At 52.4% G+C, this 19,126-nt stretch overlaps 1 protein-coding gene across 14 annotated transcripts in view; it reads right to left on the reverse strand.

Moving 5' to 3' along the window:
- Window positions 1–18,425, reverse strand: part of MYO18A (myosin XVIIIA) — a 103,251-nt gene extending 84,826 nt beyond the window's left edge. For 11 of the 14 annotated variants that reach the window (XM_058704148.1, XM_058704146.1, XM_058704145.1 and 8 more), the window contains exons 1-2: window positions 18,307–18,425; window positions 4,134–5,212 (exon numbers count right to left, since the gene is read on the reverse strand). In XM_058704148.1, coding sequence (XP_058560131.1) covers window positions 4,134–5,132 — 999 coding nt within the window. In that variant the 5' untranslated portion in view covers window positions 5,133–5,212; window positions 18,307–18,425. Of the gene's footprint in view, window positions 1–4,133; window positions 5,213–15,588; window positions 15,705–15,881; window positions 15,993–17,686; window positions 17,839–18,306 lie in introns of those variants that run through there. The other 3 variants (XM_058704131.1, XM_058704132.1, XM_058704130.1) reach the window with 3 other exon arrangements.
- Window positions 18,426–19,126: the final 701 nt, after the last annotated feature.

The following is a 19,126-nucleotide window of genomic DNA, read 5'->3' on the forward strand; positions in this document are numbered from 1 at the left end:
TGTCTTTGAGGACAGGGCCACAGGGACAGAGTCTGGACAAAAGCGTCATGAGTTCCCGTTGGAAAGAAAACCTTACCAGGAGCACAGATGGGAAAGCACTAGGATGGGTTAATTAAGGAAACTGCAAAATTACCTTCCCTGGATGGCTTTGGAGCTTGGACAGAGGGAAAGGTACCAATCTTCCTAAGCGTTCACTATCTGCTGAAGTCCACAAATGTGGTTTACACAACTCTACATAAGCAGGTGGTTTACACAGACACGACAACCTTTTTAAGGAACCTCACAGCCCTGTAGTCTTTGAGTACAAACCCCACCGTCCAAAGCGAAAAGAAACTGAATCACAGATCTCCAGTAAATGCCTGAGAGCTACATAGAGCCCAGGGAGGTAGACCTGACTGGGAAGGGGTGGGCGCCTTCTTTTACATCCACACCTCTCCCCTCCTACCACATCTTCGAAGGTCAGGGAAGTAGTGCTTTCTGGGTAGGGGTCCCCTGCAGGCTAGCCCCTTGGTGGTGGGGGGAGGTGGGGGCAACCACATTAGCCAGGGTTTAGCCAGCTGGGCTTTTCTGAGCTTGGCAGAAACATCTTACACTCCTGCTCCCTGCGATGGGCCCACAAGGATACAAACAGAAGGGGCTGGCTCTCCTCTCTCCCAGGCTCTCTTCCTTCTCAGTGGGCCCTTGACTTTCCCACTCAGATTCATGGAAGAGGAGAAAGGAATGTTGATCCAACTGGGGTTTTAAGATCCTCATTTGTACCAACACCAGACTCAGGGAACGCTTCGCCTTTAGACAATTTAAGAGTAACTGATCCCAAACCAGATGGCCCAAAACACTTTCCCTGAGAAGCCAAGGAAAGAATTTAGCATCTTCCTCCAAAGATGCATCCCACTCGACCCCTTTTCTCCTCCATCCCCCACACTGGTCGGTCACCAAGACTACACAGTCCCTCAGCTGCTCACGTCTGATCTCTCTCTCCATCGCCCCTGCTTCTCCCCAAGCGCAGGCCTCCATTCATTCTACTAAGATGACGACAGGGCCTTTGCTGTTTTCCCCATGGCTGCCCTTGCTACACCCAGAAGCATTCTTCATGAGCAGCCAGAGAGATTTTCTAAGATCTGTTCCTATCACTCCCTGAGTGAGCTGCTTCTTGTCCTCTGGTTGAAGTTCACATTCCTTAGGCTGGCTCACAAGGGCCTTCGTGACGTGTCCCCTGCTTGCCTCCTCTGCCACTTCTCTCAATACTCATTCCCCCATGCAATGTCCCCCCAGCCTTAGCCCCCAAATGCGTCATTCTCTCTCCAGCCTCAAGGTCTTGGCACGTGTCTCTTACGGCCTTCCACTTCCACCTGACTCTCCGGCATCCATCTCCCACCTGGATGTCAGCTTTCCCGGTGATCACTCCCAAGACTGAACTTAAAGTCCCTCTTCTGTGCAGGGCTCCCTAGGGCCCCGTACTGGCCCCTGTTGGGGAGCCTCTCAAATGGCATTGTCATCTGTTACTTGACCATCTCTCCCACCAGACTATGAGTTCCTTAGGGCTGGGACTATGTGCTGTCACCACTGGATCCCAGGATCTGGCCCACAGTTGGTGCTCAACAAATGTTTATTTAATAGATAGGTGAGTGGAAGAATGGAGGGCGGAAAAGAACTGCTCCTCCCAGGCCTGCTGAGTGATTTCCATCAGGCCCCATGTCTATCCCACTACAGTGGCTCACCCCTACTCCCAGTGGAACCTTGCTAGCAGCTACAGGGACACATGGAGGTGTGAGCCAAGCACTCCGGACACACATCATGTGAGAAGGAAACCCGAGGGGCTGTCTCTCCCTGGGGCCTTCTGAACAGGCCACGGAGAGGAGCCATGAGGCCTGGTCTCCATCTGTGTAGCAGAAAGAGAACAGATGGCCGGCCAGCTCCCTCAGAGCTCCCTGGGGACAGGCAGTGTGGACACAGTTGATGGATGACCTGACGGGCAGGGTGGCCGCCAGGAGCTGTGTCCTCGTGGGGCCAGAGTTGTCAGGGTGCCCCGCCTGGGAGCCCAGAGGAAATGGGAAGACTCTTCTTGGCATGGAAGTGAGCTTAGAACTGCTGCCAAGGAAAGGAGCCGGAGCCGGAGTGGGAGTGGGAGGAAGACGAGGAGATGGAGGATGATAACTGCAGCCACTACAGACCCACTCCAGGCCTGTCCCAGGAAGCCAGGATGCTGGGCTCACTCTGCTCCTCTCTGCTGGGGCAGGAGTCCCTGCCACCTGCCAGGCAGGGGAAGCTGGGGGCGGGGGAGCTTCCTCAGCTCTAGGCTTCTCGCTGTTCTCTCAGGTGGCTCTTGGGAGACTCGTGAGGGTAGCATGCTCTGTGGAAGTCCTCTGGGCACTTCTGCCCTTGCCCCAAGGGGGTCAGAACATGCCAGGGTCTCGGGGATACCAGCTGTAGTGTGGAATGTACCAGGGTCTCCAAAGCTAAACCGTCCACTTCCCCAGGAATGGGGGGGGGCAGCAGCTAGCTGGGAAGGGAGAGTAGCCTAGAAATATGAGATGCCAAGAGGATCCCTAGGCTATAAAGAGAAGACTAAACAGCATCTGGGATGCCAGGCCCAGGGCCCCACAAAGGCCTGTGCTGTGGTTCAGCAGGGAGCTGGCAACAGTCCCCTAGGGGACTCATTCTTTAAGAAGAAAATTCCATCTGTTAAAAGCAATGTTAGCCTGGGAGAAAGTAGACAGGCATGGCAACATAGTATGGGCTTTGGTTCTAAGATAAAGACCACTCCCTTTACACTGTGGTTCCCTGAGCTCAGTCTAGTCTGGTGGCTAACACACAGTAGGTGCTCGCTGTGAGTTTCCGGAATAAATGAGGCCAGGTCCTTCCGCGGATCCCACAACAGCCTCCCTCCCATGCACTACCCCTTCCTGACTAGCAAAACTGCCTGACCTCCACCAGGCCCCGAGTAAAGGAAGGTCCGGAACCCAGTTCCAGGGCTTCCTGCCAGACTCTGACCCTGCAGCTCCCAGGCCCCCCAGGCCATCTGAGCATCCACTTCCCCTCCCTGAGAGAAAGCTAGGACCAGGACTCTGCCTGCTTCCTTAGCATTTCCTCCCACTTCCGACTTGGACACATCTGGTTGGTCACTTAGTGCCGAAAGAGGTCCCGGCCAGCCTGTGTACTGGTCAGGCTGCAGGCGCCAGAGCTGGGCAGTCCGAAAACCTGACAGCTGGGAGGCAGGGATGGCCAGAGGCCAGCTTGTCCTCATGTGCTGTCTCTAAGTGGAACATTCCAAACTGATAGGCAGCCACGCTATAGGTGGAGTCAAAAGACCCCTGGGCTTAGAGATCGCTGTCCCCTGGAGACCCGTTCATACATATAATCTAAATCTCTTCTACTCCTATGTCACCCCTTCCACTGCTGTTTTGAGTGGGGTCTCACGGATAGTCAGGTCATACTATTTCTGCAGGCTTGATACCTGTTGCATCTCCAGGGTGTTCTCTTCCTCCAGGAGAGGTAGTAAAGACTCTTGGAGCCCAGGTGATCTTTATAAATCCAGGTCCAGTCACTCCCCCCAACCCCGCTTCAAACCCTACAGTGGTCCCATTTCACTGGGATAAAATCTAAATTCCTATTCATGACTTGCAAGGTCCTCCATGATCTGGCCCCTGCTTATCGCTGCAACATTACCTCCTGTTCAACTCCTCACTCAAGGGCAAGAGGAGGTCTGAAATCATCTTACCCAAGAGCTAGCAAAACAGCTGCACATCCCAGAAGTTCCACGACAGCCCTGATTTGAAATAACCCGTCTTTTTCTTTCAAGTCTAGTATCTAAATAACACGGAAATCCTACGTTTTACTCCAGATACCGGGCTGGACAAGTAGTCCGGACTGTCTCTCATCTGAAGTGGCACGTGTTACCCTCCACACCCCAGTTTAGGGCTCAGGAAACATGGTGCCCAAACCCCGAACCCTCGCATCAAGAAGTTTGTATCACTGTGCACCAGCCCCTGCTAAGGTCGCTCCTCCCTGCGGGCCAGGTAAGTTGTCCCTCGGGCCAAGGAGTGGCGTGACTTCAACTCCCGAGTACCCCAGTCATCCGCCCAAGCACACTTCCAAATCCCTGCTCCCCCGCAGCTGCCCACGGGGACACTCACATCGGCTGGCTCCCTGCGGGGTCCCTCGCCACTCCGCAGCCAGCTCCGGCTCAGCTCACTGAGCTCTGGAATGGGTTGCACCTTGAGCCGCACACTGTCCCCGGACTGCCGGATCATCTCCACGATCTCGTCCCTGGACTTGCTCTCCACGTTGTGCCCATTAATCTCCACCAGACGATCACCCGGCACCAACCCCAGGGCCAGGTCCTTGGTGCCCGCACCGGGCTCAGCAAAGTGAACCACCCTCCGGTAGACCTGGCCCTCGGGGCCCCGATCCAGCATGGTTGTGCGGCGCAGGGAGAAGCCGAAGTCTCCAGTGGGCCGTCGCTGCAGCTCCAGCTCCCGGAGGGCAGGCGGTGGCAGGTGCACCACGGGGGGCAAGCGCAGGTCAGCCGGGAACCTTTTAGTCACCAGCTCAGGCACTCGGGACCGGGGCCCTGGCCGAGGGATGCCTGCGCTGGGATGCTGCACCAGCTGTCCCTCTAGAGTCCTCGCCTCCACCTGCGGGGACGGGGCCGCAGAGTGCTCGGAAGGGGTGGAGGTTTCTGAGGCACTCTCATCCCGACTCCGCTGGGAGAAGGAGAAGCGTTTGACAATCATCTGTGAGTTCTGCTTGGCCAGGGAGCCAAACTTGGCGGCCCGCTGCAGCACAGAGCCGCGGAAGCTGCCTTCCTCACCCTTGAGGTCATCGCTGGAGCTGGCGGTGCTTAGGTGGCCCGAGTCCAGGATGACGCTGCCCCTGTTGCTGTCAGAGTCAATGTCGGTCAGGTGCAGGTCGGAGCCACTGGCCACCTTGATGGGGATGGGGTTGGAGATTTCCAGGCGGGTCTTGGACTCACGCTTGGAGGAACGGTTCAGATTGAAGAAGCCACGACGCAGGCTCATCTCCTCCAGGCTCCGCAGCTCTGCCGCCGACATCCGCTCCTTCTTCTCCTTCTTCTCCTTCTTCTCCTTCCGCCCTCCATCTTTGTCCTTGTCTTTCTTCATTAGGTTAAACATGGTGGGGTACAGCTTTTGGGGGTGGCACCCCTGGGGGATTACGGGTGCTTAGCACAGGGCCCTGGTACCCCGCCTCGCTGCTGCAAACAGAAACAGAGAGAGAAAGAGGTTATTCGAGAGGAGCCTCTTCCTGTGTCTCCAGTGCAGACCAGGCCAACTAATGAGCACAGCTCGTGGTCGCTGAGAGCTAGCTCCCCAAGTGCCAGGTGCTCTGTTTTATACAATACCGTCTCTGTTAAGCCAGTCATCATAACACTGCTCTAGGAAGGTCTGTGATTACCCCCATTTCACAAATAAGGAAACTTGAGGTTCAGATAGGGTTGTAAAAGCCCAGACTCCAAAGTCTGTCATTGCCTTTAATCCCTGATAGGTGTGCACAGAGGTGGCATCTGGGAGATGTGACCTCCTGGCAAGAGGGCGTCATCAAGCTAACCTGGTACCCGACTGAAGAATCAAACACAAAGGCCATCACCTCCCCAGAGCCAATAGCCAGTAAAGCAGCAAACATCACATGCTATTTGGCTCTTTCCTAAGCCTGTGATCCCCACGGAAGCAGCCTTAGCCACCGCCTGACAGAAGACCTCAAAGAACCCACCCCGATTTGATGGCTACCACTTGCCGGGCACTTTATACGCATTACCTCATTCGAACCTCACAGCATCCCTGCACGGGAGGGATCATTATCTCTACTTTACAAATGAGAAAACAGGGCTCAGAAAATTAAGTATGTTGTTAGTTGTCACACAGCCAGTGAGTGGCAGTGGTGGGATCCCATGGCAAATATTGTTTTCTCTCTAGGTCCTTGGCGCCCAAAGTGAAGTAGGGAGGGTAGGGGAAGTTCCACACTGAGCCGAGGACAGACAGCTGAGAGGTGGGGGTGGGTCTGCTGGATAAACAGGATCCTGAAAAACTCATATCCTTTTCCCCAGACCAACAACTAAATATAGCCTGGGGAAGAAAGTCGTGGCAGCCTGAGAGAGAATGCCAGCTCCAGGGCACCTGTGCCTACGATGCCAGCCTTCTGCCCCTATGCCCACCCGACTGGGGACAGGACTGAGCAAAATCTGGTGGGGGTGGAGTTGCAAGCCAGGGGACAAGTTCTTTTTTTTTTTTTTTTTTTTTAATTTTTTTTTTCAACGTTTTTTTATTTATTTTTGGGACAGAGAGAGACAGAGCATGAACGGGGGAGGGGCAGAGAGAGAGAGGGAGACACAGAATCGGAAACAGGCTCCAGGCTCCGAGCCATCAGCCCAGAGCCTGATGCGGGGCTCGAACTCATGGACCGCGAGATCGTGACCTGGCTGAAGTCGGACGCTTAACCGACTGCGCCACCCAGGCACCCTGCCAGGGGACAAGTTCTAACCAGCAGCGAACAAGAAGGAGAAATAGGCCATACCGCCTAATTAGAAATTAAATACAATTTTTTTCTCTCTCCGTGAAGGCCTCCCCCTCTGAGTTCTAGACACAGGACTGACAAGCTCACTCCTTCCAGCAAGGACCTTCTGCAAGACCTGGGGAGGCCCGTTCTGTCCGTGTACCCCACTGCCACAATCAAGCAAGGCCCTCCAGGCTCCCCCATCCCATGGTGAGGGATCCCTAGCCCAGGTACAATGCCAAGGATGACTTCAGGCCAGGAACTCCCAAGGGTCCTGGTGCACTGGCTAATTGCTTCCTCCAACGTCCAGCACCCTGACCCATAGGTTCCTGCGAGATCAGCGTATTCTTCCTAGAGCAGTACTCTTCACAGAAATATAATTCAAGTCATATATGTAATTTAAAATGGTCTCGGGTGCCTGGGTGGCTCAGTCGGTGAAGTGTCCAACACTTGGTTTCAGTTCAGGTTATGATCTCATGGGCCCCTCATTGGGCTCTGCACTGACAGTGTGGAGCCTGTTTGGGATTCTCTCTCTCTCTCTCTCTCTCTCTCTCTCTCTCTCTCTCTCCCTCTCCCTCTCCCTCTCCATCTCCCTCTCTCAAAATAAATAAATAAATAAAATTGTCTGGCAGCCACATTAAAAAAGGTAAAAAGAAACAGGTGAAATTAACTTTAATGATATACTTTAATGTAGCTATATTCAAAACACTGTCGTCTCAACATGTGATCTTTCTGAAAAATATTGAGGGGCGCCTGGGTGGTTCAGTCAGTTAGGTGCCCAACTTCGGCTCAGGTCATGATTTCACGGTTCGTGAGCTTGTGCCCTACATCGGGCTCTGTGCTGACAGCTCAGATTCTGTGTCTGCTTCAGATTCTGTGTCTCCCTCTCTCTGTCCCTCCCATGTTCATGCTCTGTCTCTCTCTCTCTCTCTCTAAAAAATAAACATTTTTTAAAAATTTAAAAAGAAAAATATTGAGATATTTTACATTCTTTTTTCCATATTAAGTCTTCAAAATCCAGTGTGAATGTCATACTTAGAGCACATCTCACTTCAGACTAACTACATTTCAAGTATTCAACAGCTAGTGGCTATTGAACTGGGCAGCACAATTCTACAGAAATCTTTAATTGTAGAGCATATCCAAAGTGATGGGGAATCTGGCCCAGTTACTAGCTCCCTGTGGATCTAACAGGCACCGTTTCCCCCTCTGACCTGTTTCTACCTAGTAAGACAAAGCTCCTTCTGAACCTTTTGGTTCGAAATGCTCCATGCACAGTACCTGGAAATAGGAAGACAGGAAATCTAGGGCCCAAGAAGTGCAAAGCCAGGGGCAAACTTGTCCTGCGGAGTCTGGACTGATCTGGGATGGGGGAGTACCTGACAGCAGGCATCCTCTCTTATGGGCTCTATTTTGACACGGGGAGTCTCTCTCTCTCCTCCTCAACACTGATGGAGTGTGGCACAGACATACCATATACCAAGACGTGGGATCTTCGGCTGGTCACTGCCCACCTTACCCTTCACCCATCACTTCCTGCACTGTCTTAAAAGGCTGATTAAAAAAAAATGGGGGGGGGGGGCGCCTGCGTGGCTCAGTCGGTTAAGCATCCGACTTCGGCTCAGGTCATGGTCTCACGGTTTGTGAGTTTGAGCCCCGCGTCGGGCTCTGTGCTGACAGCTCAGAGCCTGGAGCCTGCTTCAAATTCTGTGTCTCCCTCTCTCTCTCCTTTCAAAAATAAATAAAAACATTAAAAAAAATTTTTTTAATAAAAATTAAAAAATAAAAAAAAATTCTTAATGTTTATTTATTTTTGAGAAGGAGAGAGGCAGAGTGTGAGCAGGGGAGGAACAGAGAGAGAGGGAGACACAGAATCCGAAGCAGGCTTCAGGCTCTGAGCTGTCAGCACAGAGCCCGATGTGGGGCTTGAACTCACGAACCGTGAGATCATTACTTGAGCCTTAGATCATGACCTAAGTTGGATGCTTAACCGACTGAGCCACCCAGGTGCCCTTTAAAAGGATGATTTAGAAAATGGCTCCAGGAGCGCCTGGGTGGCTCAGTCGGTTGAGCATCTGACTTCAGCTCAGGTTATGATCTCACAGTTTATGAGTTCGAGCCCCACGTCTGGCTCTGTGCTGACAGCTTGGAGCCTGGAGCCTGCCTCAGATTCTGTGCGCGTCTCTCTCTCTCTCTGCCCCTCCCCTGCTCGCACTCTGTCTCTGTCTCTCTCAAAAATAAACCTTAAAAAAAAATAAAGAAGAAGAAGAAGAAGATGGCTCCAGGGGTACCTGTGTGGGAAATGAAGAAAGAAACCCACCCTGGGGACTAGAAGGACACAAATGAATATCTTGGCCTCAGCCTCAGCCCAACCATGCAGAACCCAATGCCTACAATGCTCTCCCCCCAAGACACTTCTTTTGGTCTTCAGTTCTTACTCTGCTATCCTTCCCCAACCCTGGCTCTTTGCTGGGAGCCAGACACCTGTGTAGTACCAACAGAAAACAGGTCCCAGAATTCTAGAACCTTCGGGCTGGAAAGGTCCCTGAGAAGTAATTTAATGTAAATCCGTGTCTTGGCAAAAGCCTGCTCCTCGCTGCGATTGTGACAGGCAGGAACCACACACACCGTCACAGCAGTAGCACAGGAGAGAGCGCTGGCCAGGAACGTTAGCAGACCTGGTATCTAGGCCTGGATCCGCCAACAAATCGCTAGGGGACCTTGAGCCTGTCACTTTGCTCAAGGTTGGACTGGATGATTTGGTCTCTTGTCGCTCAAAAATTCCAAATATCTAAGTCTCTTGTGGACACAGGTTGTTCATTAACCTTCTGCCAAAGTTACTCCTCTCATCCCAACCCTGGAGCCTTTGGAGACTGAGTCCACTTCAGCCCTTCCCTCATCATCCCTGTCTTGCCACTGTTAGGCACACAGCTCACAAGGTACCCCTTCCCCACTGTCATCCCTCCAAGCCTGTCTGGGGCTACCTGCAACCTCCCTGTCCGCGTCAAACCTACAGTGCAGCCACTCCTATGCTCCTCAGAGCTCACGTCTCCAGAGACCTGGGCTCTGTCACCTTCCTGTGGACCTTGCACTTTTCACCATCTCCCACCCTCAGGTTCAAAGTCTCCAGCAGCAATGACATCAGGCTCTTCCCACTTTTCACTCTGGGCTGCAGTTTCTACCCGCCTCCCCTTGGTCTCTTACCCTCTCCAGTGAAGGTAACCTTAGAGTTTGCTGACCTCCTTCTCTGTCTTTCTCCCCTCATCCTACTCCAGGAGGCCTTTCCTAATTTTAAGTGGAGGAAAGGTATATATAAAAATTAGGGTATGTGCCCATATCATCTTGACCCTACTACTAACCCGATCAAAGCAAAGTACAATCGACTGACTCAACTCGGCTGCCTTATCACTTTAAGACAGAAAGCGTTTTAAGGGCAAGGACCCTTCAACTCAAATATGCATCTTGCAGTTCATCAACAGGGGAAACAGTTTACATATTCACACAATGGAATACTACTCAGCAATAAAAAGAGAAAGCAACTACTGATACAACAGGGATGAATCCCAAAAATACTATGTCAAGTGACAGTAAAAGAAGGCTTTGACATAAGAGTACATACTGGTGAGGCTCATACAGTACATAGAGATGGTCCCTGACTCACAATGGTTCGATTTACAATTTTTCAACTTTACAATATGCACATATGAAAGTGATAGGCATTCAGTAAAAATTATACTTCGAATTTTGGATTTGGGTCTTCTCCTGACCTAGCAATATGCAGTAGGATGCTCTCTTGTGATGCCAGGCAGTGGTCCTGGTCGGCCACACAATCACAAGGGTAAACAGCCGATGTGCTTATAGCCATTCTGTACCCATGAAATCATTGTGGGTTGTTTTTTTTTTAAGTTTATTTATTTTGAGAGAGAAATAGTGAGCATGCAAGCAGGGGAGGGACAGAGAGAGCGGGAGAATCCCCAGCAGGCTCTGCACTGTCAGCACAGAGCCGGATATGGGGCTCGAACCCACAAACCGTGAAATCATGACCCGAGCCAAAATCAGGAGTTGGACACTTAACTGAGCCACCCAGGCGCCCCAACCATCCTGTTTTTCACTTTCACTACAGTGTGCAATCATTTACATGAAATATTCAACACTTTATTATAAAATAGGCTTTGTGCTAGATGATTTTGCCCCACTGTAGGCTAATATTAATGTTCTGAGCACAATTAAGGTAGGCTAGGCTAACCTATGACGTTTGGCAAGTTAGGCGTATTAAATGCATTTTTGAGTTATGATATTTTCAATTTACAATGGGTTTATCAGGAGGTAAACCCACTGTAAGCCAAGGAAGATGTGTATAGACAGAACTAACCTGTGGTGAAAAAAAATCAGAACCGTGATTACCTCTGGAAGGTGGGGAGGCGGGTAGGGGTGGCCATTGCCTGAGAAAGGGCATGAAGGAACTTTCTGGAGTGATGTTCATGTTACATTACCTTGATAGGGATTTGGGCTGACAGATGTATACATGTGTCAGCAGTTATCAAACAGTGCACACGAGGTTTGTGCATTTCATTATGTGAAACAGGCACTCAAAAGAAAAAAAGAACTGGAAACATATACTGAAGTCTAGTTAATGATACATACACTAAAGTATTTGGGGCAAGGTATACTGATGTCTGGAATTTTCTTTGAGATGTATCCAAGATTAAGACGGTTTGATGGATGGATCAAGGGATAAATATGTGATAAAGTGAGGACAGTAAAGTGTAAATTGTAGAATCTAGGAAGTGGGAGGGGTATTCACAGTAAAATTCTTTAACTTTTCTAAATTGTGATAAAATGTTGGGGACAATCCATATCTATCAAGTACCTACTAAATGCAAGAGAAATGAAACTAAGAAAGAGCTTAGGCTTCAGATGTCAGGCAGCAAACGTGGGACCAATTCTGAGGTAATACCTATGCAATCCTAGGAAAGTCACTTAGTGCCTCTGTGCCTCTGTTTTCCCATTTGTAAATGGAGATAATAAGAGTACAATAACAGGGGTGCCTGGGTGGCTCCAGTTGGTTGAGCATCCAACTTCGGCTCAGGTCATGATCTCACGGTTGGTGGGCTCGAGCCCCGTGTTGGGCTCTGTGCTGACCGCTCAGAGCCTGGAGCCTGTTTTGGATTCTGTGTTTCCCTCTCTCTCTCCCCCTCCCCTGCTTGCGCTCGCACACTCTCTCTCTCAAAAATAAATAAACATTAAAAAAATTGTTAAATAATAGTACCTACCACATAAGGCCTGGGGACTAAATGAAATTGGTATATAAGCCCTCCATATAACACCTAGCCCAGGGTAAGCCCTCAAGAATGGTACCCAATCATAGCAAGGCACATTCTTATCATCTAAATGGGACAGTAGACAGAATAATAAAGTACAGAAATGACTATCAGCCCAAGTGTGACTAAAATAAGTCTAAACATAAAATCTTAGTGCCAGACAGAACCTTTTTTTTTTTTTTTTAAAGTTTTTAAAGTTTATTTATTTATTTTGAAAGAGAAAGGATGCATGCATGAGCGGGGTAAGGGCAGGGAGAGAGGGAGAGAGAGAATCCCAAGCAGGCTCCATGCTATCAGTGCAGAGCCCAGTGTAGGACTTGACCTTACAAACCAGGAGATTATGACCTAAGCCAAAGTCTGACGCTTGACCAACTGGGCCACTCACACGCCCCTGGACAGAATCTTTGTATGTAGAAAGTAAAGCCCAAAGAAGTGAAGGCAATCCAATGAGCACACTGCCAGGATGGATCACACTGGCTCGAGTCCAGAGGCCCCATGTAGCTACTGCCGAAGACAAAACGCAAGCAATTCATAGATGCAGAAATATGAAAGGCCAACAAACACAAACAGGTATTCAGCCTCAGTCATATCACAGACACATGAAATGAAACAGAGACATGCTATTGTTCACTTATCAGGTTAGTAAAAACTACCATCATTAATAACATCAATCAAATAGAAGATAGGAAGCAGGGTATCGCTATGTGTTGTTGGGAGTATAAATTGGTATAAGGGCAAGTTGGTGGTATCTATGAAAATATTTAAATGTACATATTCCTAGACTGGGCAATTCTACATATAGGACATCTACAGATATGTCCACACAATAAACATGGCTGATCTTTGCATCATTGTTTGTAATTCAAAATTCTGTCAATACAAAGATCATATCACTAGGGAAATAGCAAGATTATAGAACTGGACAGTTAAAAAGAATGAAGGGGCGCCTAGGTAATTCAGTCGGTTAAACATCCGACTTCAGCTCAAGTCATGATCTCATGGTTCATGGGTTCGAGCCTCGCATAGGGATCTGTGCTGACAGCCTGGAGCCTGCTTCAGATGCTGTCTCCCTTTCTCTCTCGGCCTCTCCCCTACTTGGGCTCTCTCTCTCTCAAAAATAAAAAATAAACATTAAAAAAAATTTTTTTTAAAGAATGAAGATTTGTATATACTAACCTAGAAAGATTCTATTCTATATTAAGCGAAAAACTCAAGTTGCCATATAATTTTTACTAAAATTTTAAAAACTATGTATATGTGTGCATATATATTCATGGAGATTATGTATGTGCAATATTTGCAAACGCATAGAAAAATGTATGCTCTGGGAAAGAGACAGATTTTAGAAGAGTCAATGTCTTTGTGTTTCATCTATATTGTTTTAATTTTTTACAATGAGAATATTTAGCTGGTAGGGGTGTATGTGTGTGTGTATCTAGGCCTAGGGGCTTTATTTCATTATTTTTTTTTTCAATGTTTCTTTTTTGAGAGAGACAGAGGCAGAGAGAGAGGGAGACACAGAGTCCAAAGCAGGCTCCAGGCTCTGAGCTGTCAGCACAGAGCCTGACGGGGGGCTTGAACTCATGAACCATGAAAGCATGACCTGAGCCGAAGGCGGTCGCTTAACCGAGCCACTCAGGCGCCCCTAGGCCTAGGGGCTTTGGATAGTGGGATTATGCATAATATTTCTTCTACTTTTCTATATGCTCTTTATTTCCTACAGAAAAAATTTTTTAATATTTATGTAAAATTATATTTATGAAACATGATATTGCATGTAAATATAAATAATATGTGCATATGTGATAAATATGTTATATATAAGATATATATAACAAGCTTTAAAAAAAATGCCTGAAAATATCCATTACAAGATTTTGTCTGTGGTTTTCTCCATGCAGTACAGGCAAACAGGGGTAGTAACACTTTAGCTTTTTAGCTGATAGCCTTTCCCAGCATATGTTACTTTTGTGATTTTAAAAGATTAGAAAGAAAAAAAAAAGGAAGGTTTGACAATCCACTTAGCATTTAGGCTGTAAACCAAGTTTGCAACTGTAAGTTCAAGGCTTGCCATCTCATGCCTTAGGAAAGTTTCAGTGACTTGGGGGACTTGGTTAAAATAGATCTCACTAGTGTCTTGTGGCTTTAAGTGGGGACATATTTAAATGGGTCACCCTGCAGCTGGCAAAATAGAAGCCCCAGGAAATGGAAACTATAACGTTAGAATCCCAAGACAAGGCGCCCAGACTTGGCTGCTGTGGGTGGACACTTAAAAGGGTCAGTCCTCCCCACCCCACTCCCAGACCACACTCATAAATAAATACAAAGGAAATACTTTCCCAAGAGAGCCGGCCTCTCTCCCTTGGCCTCTGACCTCCCTAAGCGGCCGTTTCCTACAGCCCAGAGGCCTTTCTCGGCGCCAGTCCATACCAAGGTTTGCAAAAGCGACCAGGCAGGACTCGAACAGCAGCACCTGGCCCGTCCCGTCCCGGCCGGGGCCCCAGCCGAGCGGCGCAGAGGGACGCCTGTCGCCTTCGGCCGCCACCGCCACTGCCCGAGCCTCTCTCCCAGCCGGTCCTGCTTAGAGCTCCGCAGCGCCCCGTGACTCAAGACCAGGTCACACGGAGCTTATCTAGCTCCAGGTGTGCTCGCTCCGACTGCACGCTTCTCACATGACATCAGCCGGCCGGCCGGCCCAACCGCCCGCCGGCTCCGGCTCCCTTGGAACCCGCGGCGCTCAGCACTTCCAGGCAGCCGGCCGGTGCAGCCGCAGCCCCGCGCCGCGGCGCCTCCCGCCGAGATACCGTCTCCCCTGGAACGCAGCGATCCCGCAGGCCCCGGGAGGAACGACGCGGGAGAGGTGCCAGGAGCGCGGCCAGGTCCCCAGCTGCTCTTCCAGGTGCACCTCCTCAGCCCCAGGAGGGGTTTGCCGCAGTACGCTGGGCGCTAGACTCCGCTAACCACCCCCCCACCCCCATTTCTGTGTGACCTTCAGCAAGTCCCGTCCCTCTCTAGGCCTCAGCTATTTCAACTATAAAATCTCCATGGGCCTGAGAGTTCAGACTTGGCCGGGAGCCCTTGCCTTTGCCGGGAGAGGTATTCTGCTCAACTACAAATTGCAGGTTCTAAATCCTGCTCTGCCTCTGAACTGCTGTGTGACCTTGAGCCCATCATCCAACATCTCTGAATATCAGAGGATAATAAAAATAATCCCCTGTAAGCGATGGTAAAGTACCTGGCAGAGAGAAAGGGCCAAGGGCCTTGTAAAACCCTCAGCCCTCAGTTTAAACTGCTGCCTGACTATAGGCTCTTTGAAACATCAAGGGAATATGGATAATTGACAAGCCGCACCACTCCCACCTCAAGGACAGTGAGGTGGGGAGAGGAGTGGAGGCTTTCCAGTTCTGCTCCCCACCCCTCCCAATCTGGCTCCCAACAACACTCTCTAATTCAGGCTACCTCAGAAAATGCTGATGGGGGTGGGGGGTGGGGATGGGGTGCAGTGAGCAGATCTAAAGCACCCAGGGCCTGACCCAAAGTAGAACTTCAAGCCCCCAGCCCGAGTCCTGGGGGAACCTGTTTGTTAATCATAGCACAGGGTGGGCTGGGCCCTCCCATACCCTTGAAACTTTAAACTACACCAGGTCAGAGCCCCTCCCCTTTACCCACCACACCCGGGAGAGGCCTGGGACAAGGCCGGGGGGGGGGGGGGGGGGGGGGGGGGGGGGGGGCCCAGAGCCACCAACAGGACCCGGCTCACATGGATGATCTAGTTCCCGTCTGTGGCGTCCACTTCAGGTGAGGGGGGTCTGGCTGGGGACAGACGTCTGGTTTAGAAGGAGCAAGAGCAGCCGTGCTGCTCTGGAGACCTGTGACACACCAAGTCCGGATCAGGGCTTCCTGAGTTCCAGCAACTAACTCCCTGCTCCACCCGAGTAGGGTGGATTCTCCCTTTCACACTAGCCCCAGTGCTGCCCCACCCAGTCCAGCTTCAGGTACCTGCCTCTGGGGGACCCCGCACACTTCAGGCCCGATTTCTGAAGACACACGCACCCTTTAATGAGCAGCCTCAAGCTAGGCCGGTGAGGGGGGCTCCAGGCAACAGGCTGGCTACCCAGACTCCCAGGGAATGAGGTGGAGGCACCAGGCAGGAGGCAGGAGGGGCACAATCCACGTGAGGGCTTCTGAGGAGAGCCAGGGGCACCGGAGGAAGCCCTTAGGCACACACCCTGGCACCTGAGCCAGGCCCGCAGAGAGTAAACAAACTAGATACTCACAGCTGCCAGGCACCAGGTCAAGTGTTCAAAGTTCAAAGCTTCCAAAGGAAGTGACCACCAGCACTCATTCTATCCCTCCCACATTCCCCCCTCCACCCCCACCTGTGATCCTTCTCATTTCCCTAACCCTCCAACACAATAGCTTCCCCCATGGTCTTCCTGGAATATGAGGCCCCAACTCCAATGTCCCCAACCCCAAAGGAACAAGCACACCTCCACCCGAGGCTATCTATAATTAGTCATGTCCAGCAACCAGGAGGATGTTTCCTGGAAAGCCCTCATCACAAAAGGACAGAGGGGAAGCTGAGGAGGTGGCAGGCCATTGACAAAGAGCCAGTGAGGTCTGTCAGGAAGCCAGAGACCTCAGGAGAGCAACTTTCAATATCCCCAAATAGAAAGTAGCCTCTGAACCAAAAGGGTGGAGAAAGTTAGACAAGGCCTGGCCCATTGCCATGCCAACAGGAAACCGACCTGCCCAAGAAAGGGCTCCAGAACTGGTAAGAACATGGAAAGGTGATCTTGCTCTTAACTGTCTGGTTGACCTTCCCTCCCTTCCAGCATGGACCCAGTGCATACACACTTCGGGCAGTTCACTCTCCTTATGGGGAATTACAAGGCCTCCTCAGCAACAGACATGCCAGGTACTCCAAAAGACAAATGAGCCCACACAAACCAGCCTGAATCACTGGCTAGGTGAAGGGGGGGAGGGAACCCAATTCCATAATTTTGGGAGTCCGTCAGAGGGCAGGAAGGCTCCAGGCAGGAGAGCTCCTCCCAAGAAGCATTGTCCCCAACCTCTCTGCACAAACACAAACCAAGAGGACATTGCCAAATACATGCCCGGTTGGCTGAGTAGGCAAAAGCAGTACCCTTAAAAAATACACCGTCTGGGGCGCCTGGGTGGCGCAGTCGGTTGAGCGTCCGACTTCAGCCAGGTCACGATCTCGCGGTCCGTGAGTTCGAGCCCCGCGTCGGGCTCTGGGCTGATGGCTCGGAGCCTGGAGCCTGTTTCCGATTCTGTGTCTCCCTCTCTCTCTGCCCCTCCCCCGTTCATGCTCTGTCTCTCTCTGTCCCAAAAATAAATTAAAAACGTTGAAAAAAAAAAAAAATACACCGTCTGCCTCCCCCCCCATGCCCCCCCCCCACCCCGTTCATTCTGGCTAGAGCCTTTCCAACTAATCAGCAGGACACATGTGCCTTGCAACAGGGTGACATCCCCATCCCCCCTCCCTGCCCCCAACAAAGCCCCAATGTGTGCTATGTCCCTGCAGGCCTTATCTCAGCCAGGAACATGACCCACTCCTCACCATGCTTGGTACCAAGCCGCACCCCCACCCCCCACCACCCCCACCACAGGGGTGTGGAGCAGCTAACCTTACCACCTCGCCTCCCCATTGGCGAGACAACTGGCATGACAGGTTAGCAGGGCGGGGCGTCAGGGCAGTCTCTCCCAGAGGCCTGGGGCAGGCTGTCCGACCTTCCCACACACACCCCACCCCTTTGCAGGGAAAGGTGAGGTGAGCAGCCAGTCACAGGGGACAGGCAGCACTCCCTAATCTCCAAAGCCTACCATTCACTCACCCCCGTCTTCTGTCCCAAGGGGAGGGGGCCTGGGGAAGCGGGGTCTCCATTGTTTTGCCAGCTGTCTAGCAGCTGCTCCTTTGAGAGGAGCCCGCTGTCGGCCTGGCAGTGAAAGGGTGAAGGCCGCTGGGAGGGATAAAGGGTTCGGTGGAGGTGCTCGCCTTCCCCGCTGCCTTCCTCGGAGCCTCGCTCGGTCGGTCGGTCGGTCGGTCGGCCTGGGGGGGGGGGAGGGGGGGGCCCTGGGCCTGGCCCCGAGAAGCCCCCTATCCCGGAGGCTGCAGCCTCCACCCCGCAGCCCGGGGGCACCTGGGGTCCCCTCAGCCCTCAATCCCCCTAAACCGAGGGCCACCCTGCCCTGCCTCCGCGCGCTCCCGAGCTGGCACAAGGGGCCGGAGCTCCCCTCCCCGCCCCTCCTTGTCGGCCCCCATTCCCGGGCGCCCAGCTCCGCGGCGCGGCCGGGGACCGGAGCCGGGAGTCCGGGCCGCCGCTTCCAGGGGACAGTGGGGGAGGAGGAGCCGGCGGGCCCCGCCGCCCGCCCGCCTTCCCGGCCCGAGCCCGCCCCGCCGCCCCACCCGGCCCGGGCAGCCCCCGAGCGGCCGCCCCCGCCGCCCCGCGCTCACCGGCCGCCGGAGCCCGCCCGGCAGGCAGCAGAAGCGGAGACGCGGCATCCAGCGGCCCCGGCCCGGTCCGGGCTGGAGCGCAGCGCGGCGCAGCGCAGCGCCGCCCCCCGCGGCCGCGCGAGCAGAGCCGAAAGGGAGCTCCCTGCTGGCGGCTCCGGGGATAAACGCCCGGCCTTCCTGGCAGCGCCTGGGCGCGCCTCCAGGACGGGCCATGCGGGCACGGGGCGCTGCTCTGGGAGCCTTCTGCCCGCGTCCGAGAGGCCTGGAGCTCCCGTCTGCGCTGGGCGCCGGAGGCCGCTGGGCACGCCCAGGGCAGGCACCGTGCCCGCATGTATAGAACAGGTTCCTTCCAAGGCCGGCACTGGACTCCGCGCGCTGGCTGTGTCCGAGAGGGTGCTGCCCAGGGCAGTGCTGTGCGGAGGACGCATTCGAGTCTTGCTGGTCACATCTTCCCAGGGTGGCTCTGCAGGGGCAGACATAGGGCGCTGCTCGATGGTGCCAGATGGCTTAGGCCGAAGCAGACACTGCCCGCATGTCCAGGGTGGCACTCACAGAATGTACTCCCCAGGGTGGTAGCTTGGTCTGAGAGAGCCCTGCCTCAAGTGCAGCTGCCTGAGGGGTGTACCGGGGCCCAGCAGACGCAGCCCTCAGCGGTGATCACTCAGTCCCCAAAGGAGTCCAACGATGCTAATAAGATTAACACCTTTCAGAAGCTTCTTGGTTTACAGGTCCCGTCATGTCCTCATCCAGCGAGATGTTTACCCAGGAAAGGATTATAGGTGTCCTGGGAGAGGTCAGAGGTGTTTAGAGACCAGTCTTC

The sequence above is a fragment of the Neofelis nebulosa genome, chromosome 16, assembly GCF_028018385.1.
Source record: "Neofelis nebulosa isolate mNeoNeb1 chromosome 16, mNeoNeb1.pri, whole genome shotgun sequence".
In the NCBI taxonomy this organism is placed as follows: domain Eukaryota; kingdom Metazoa; phylum Chordata; class Mammalia; order Carnivora; family Felidae; genus Neofelis; species Neofelis nebulosa.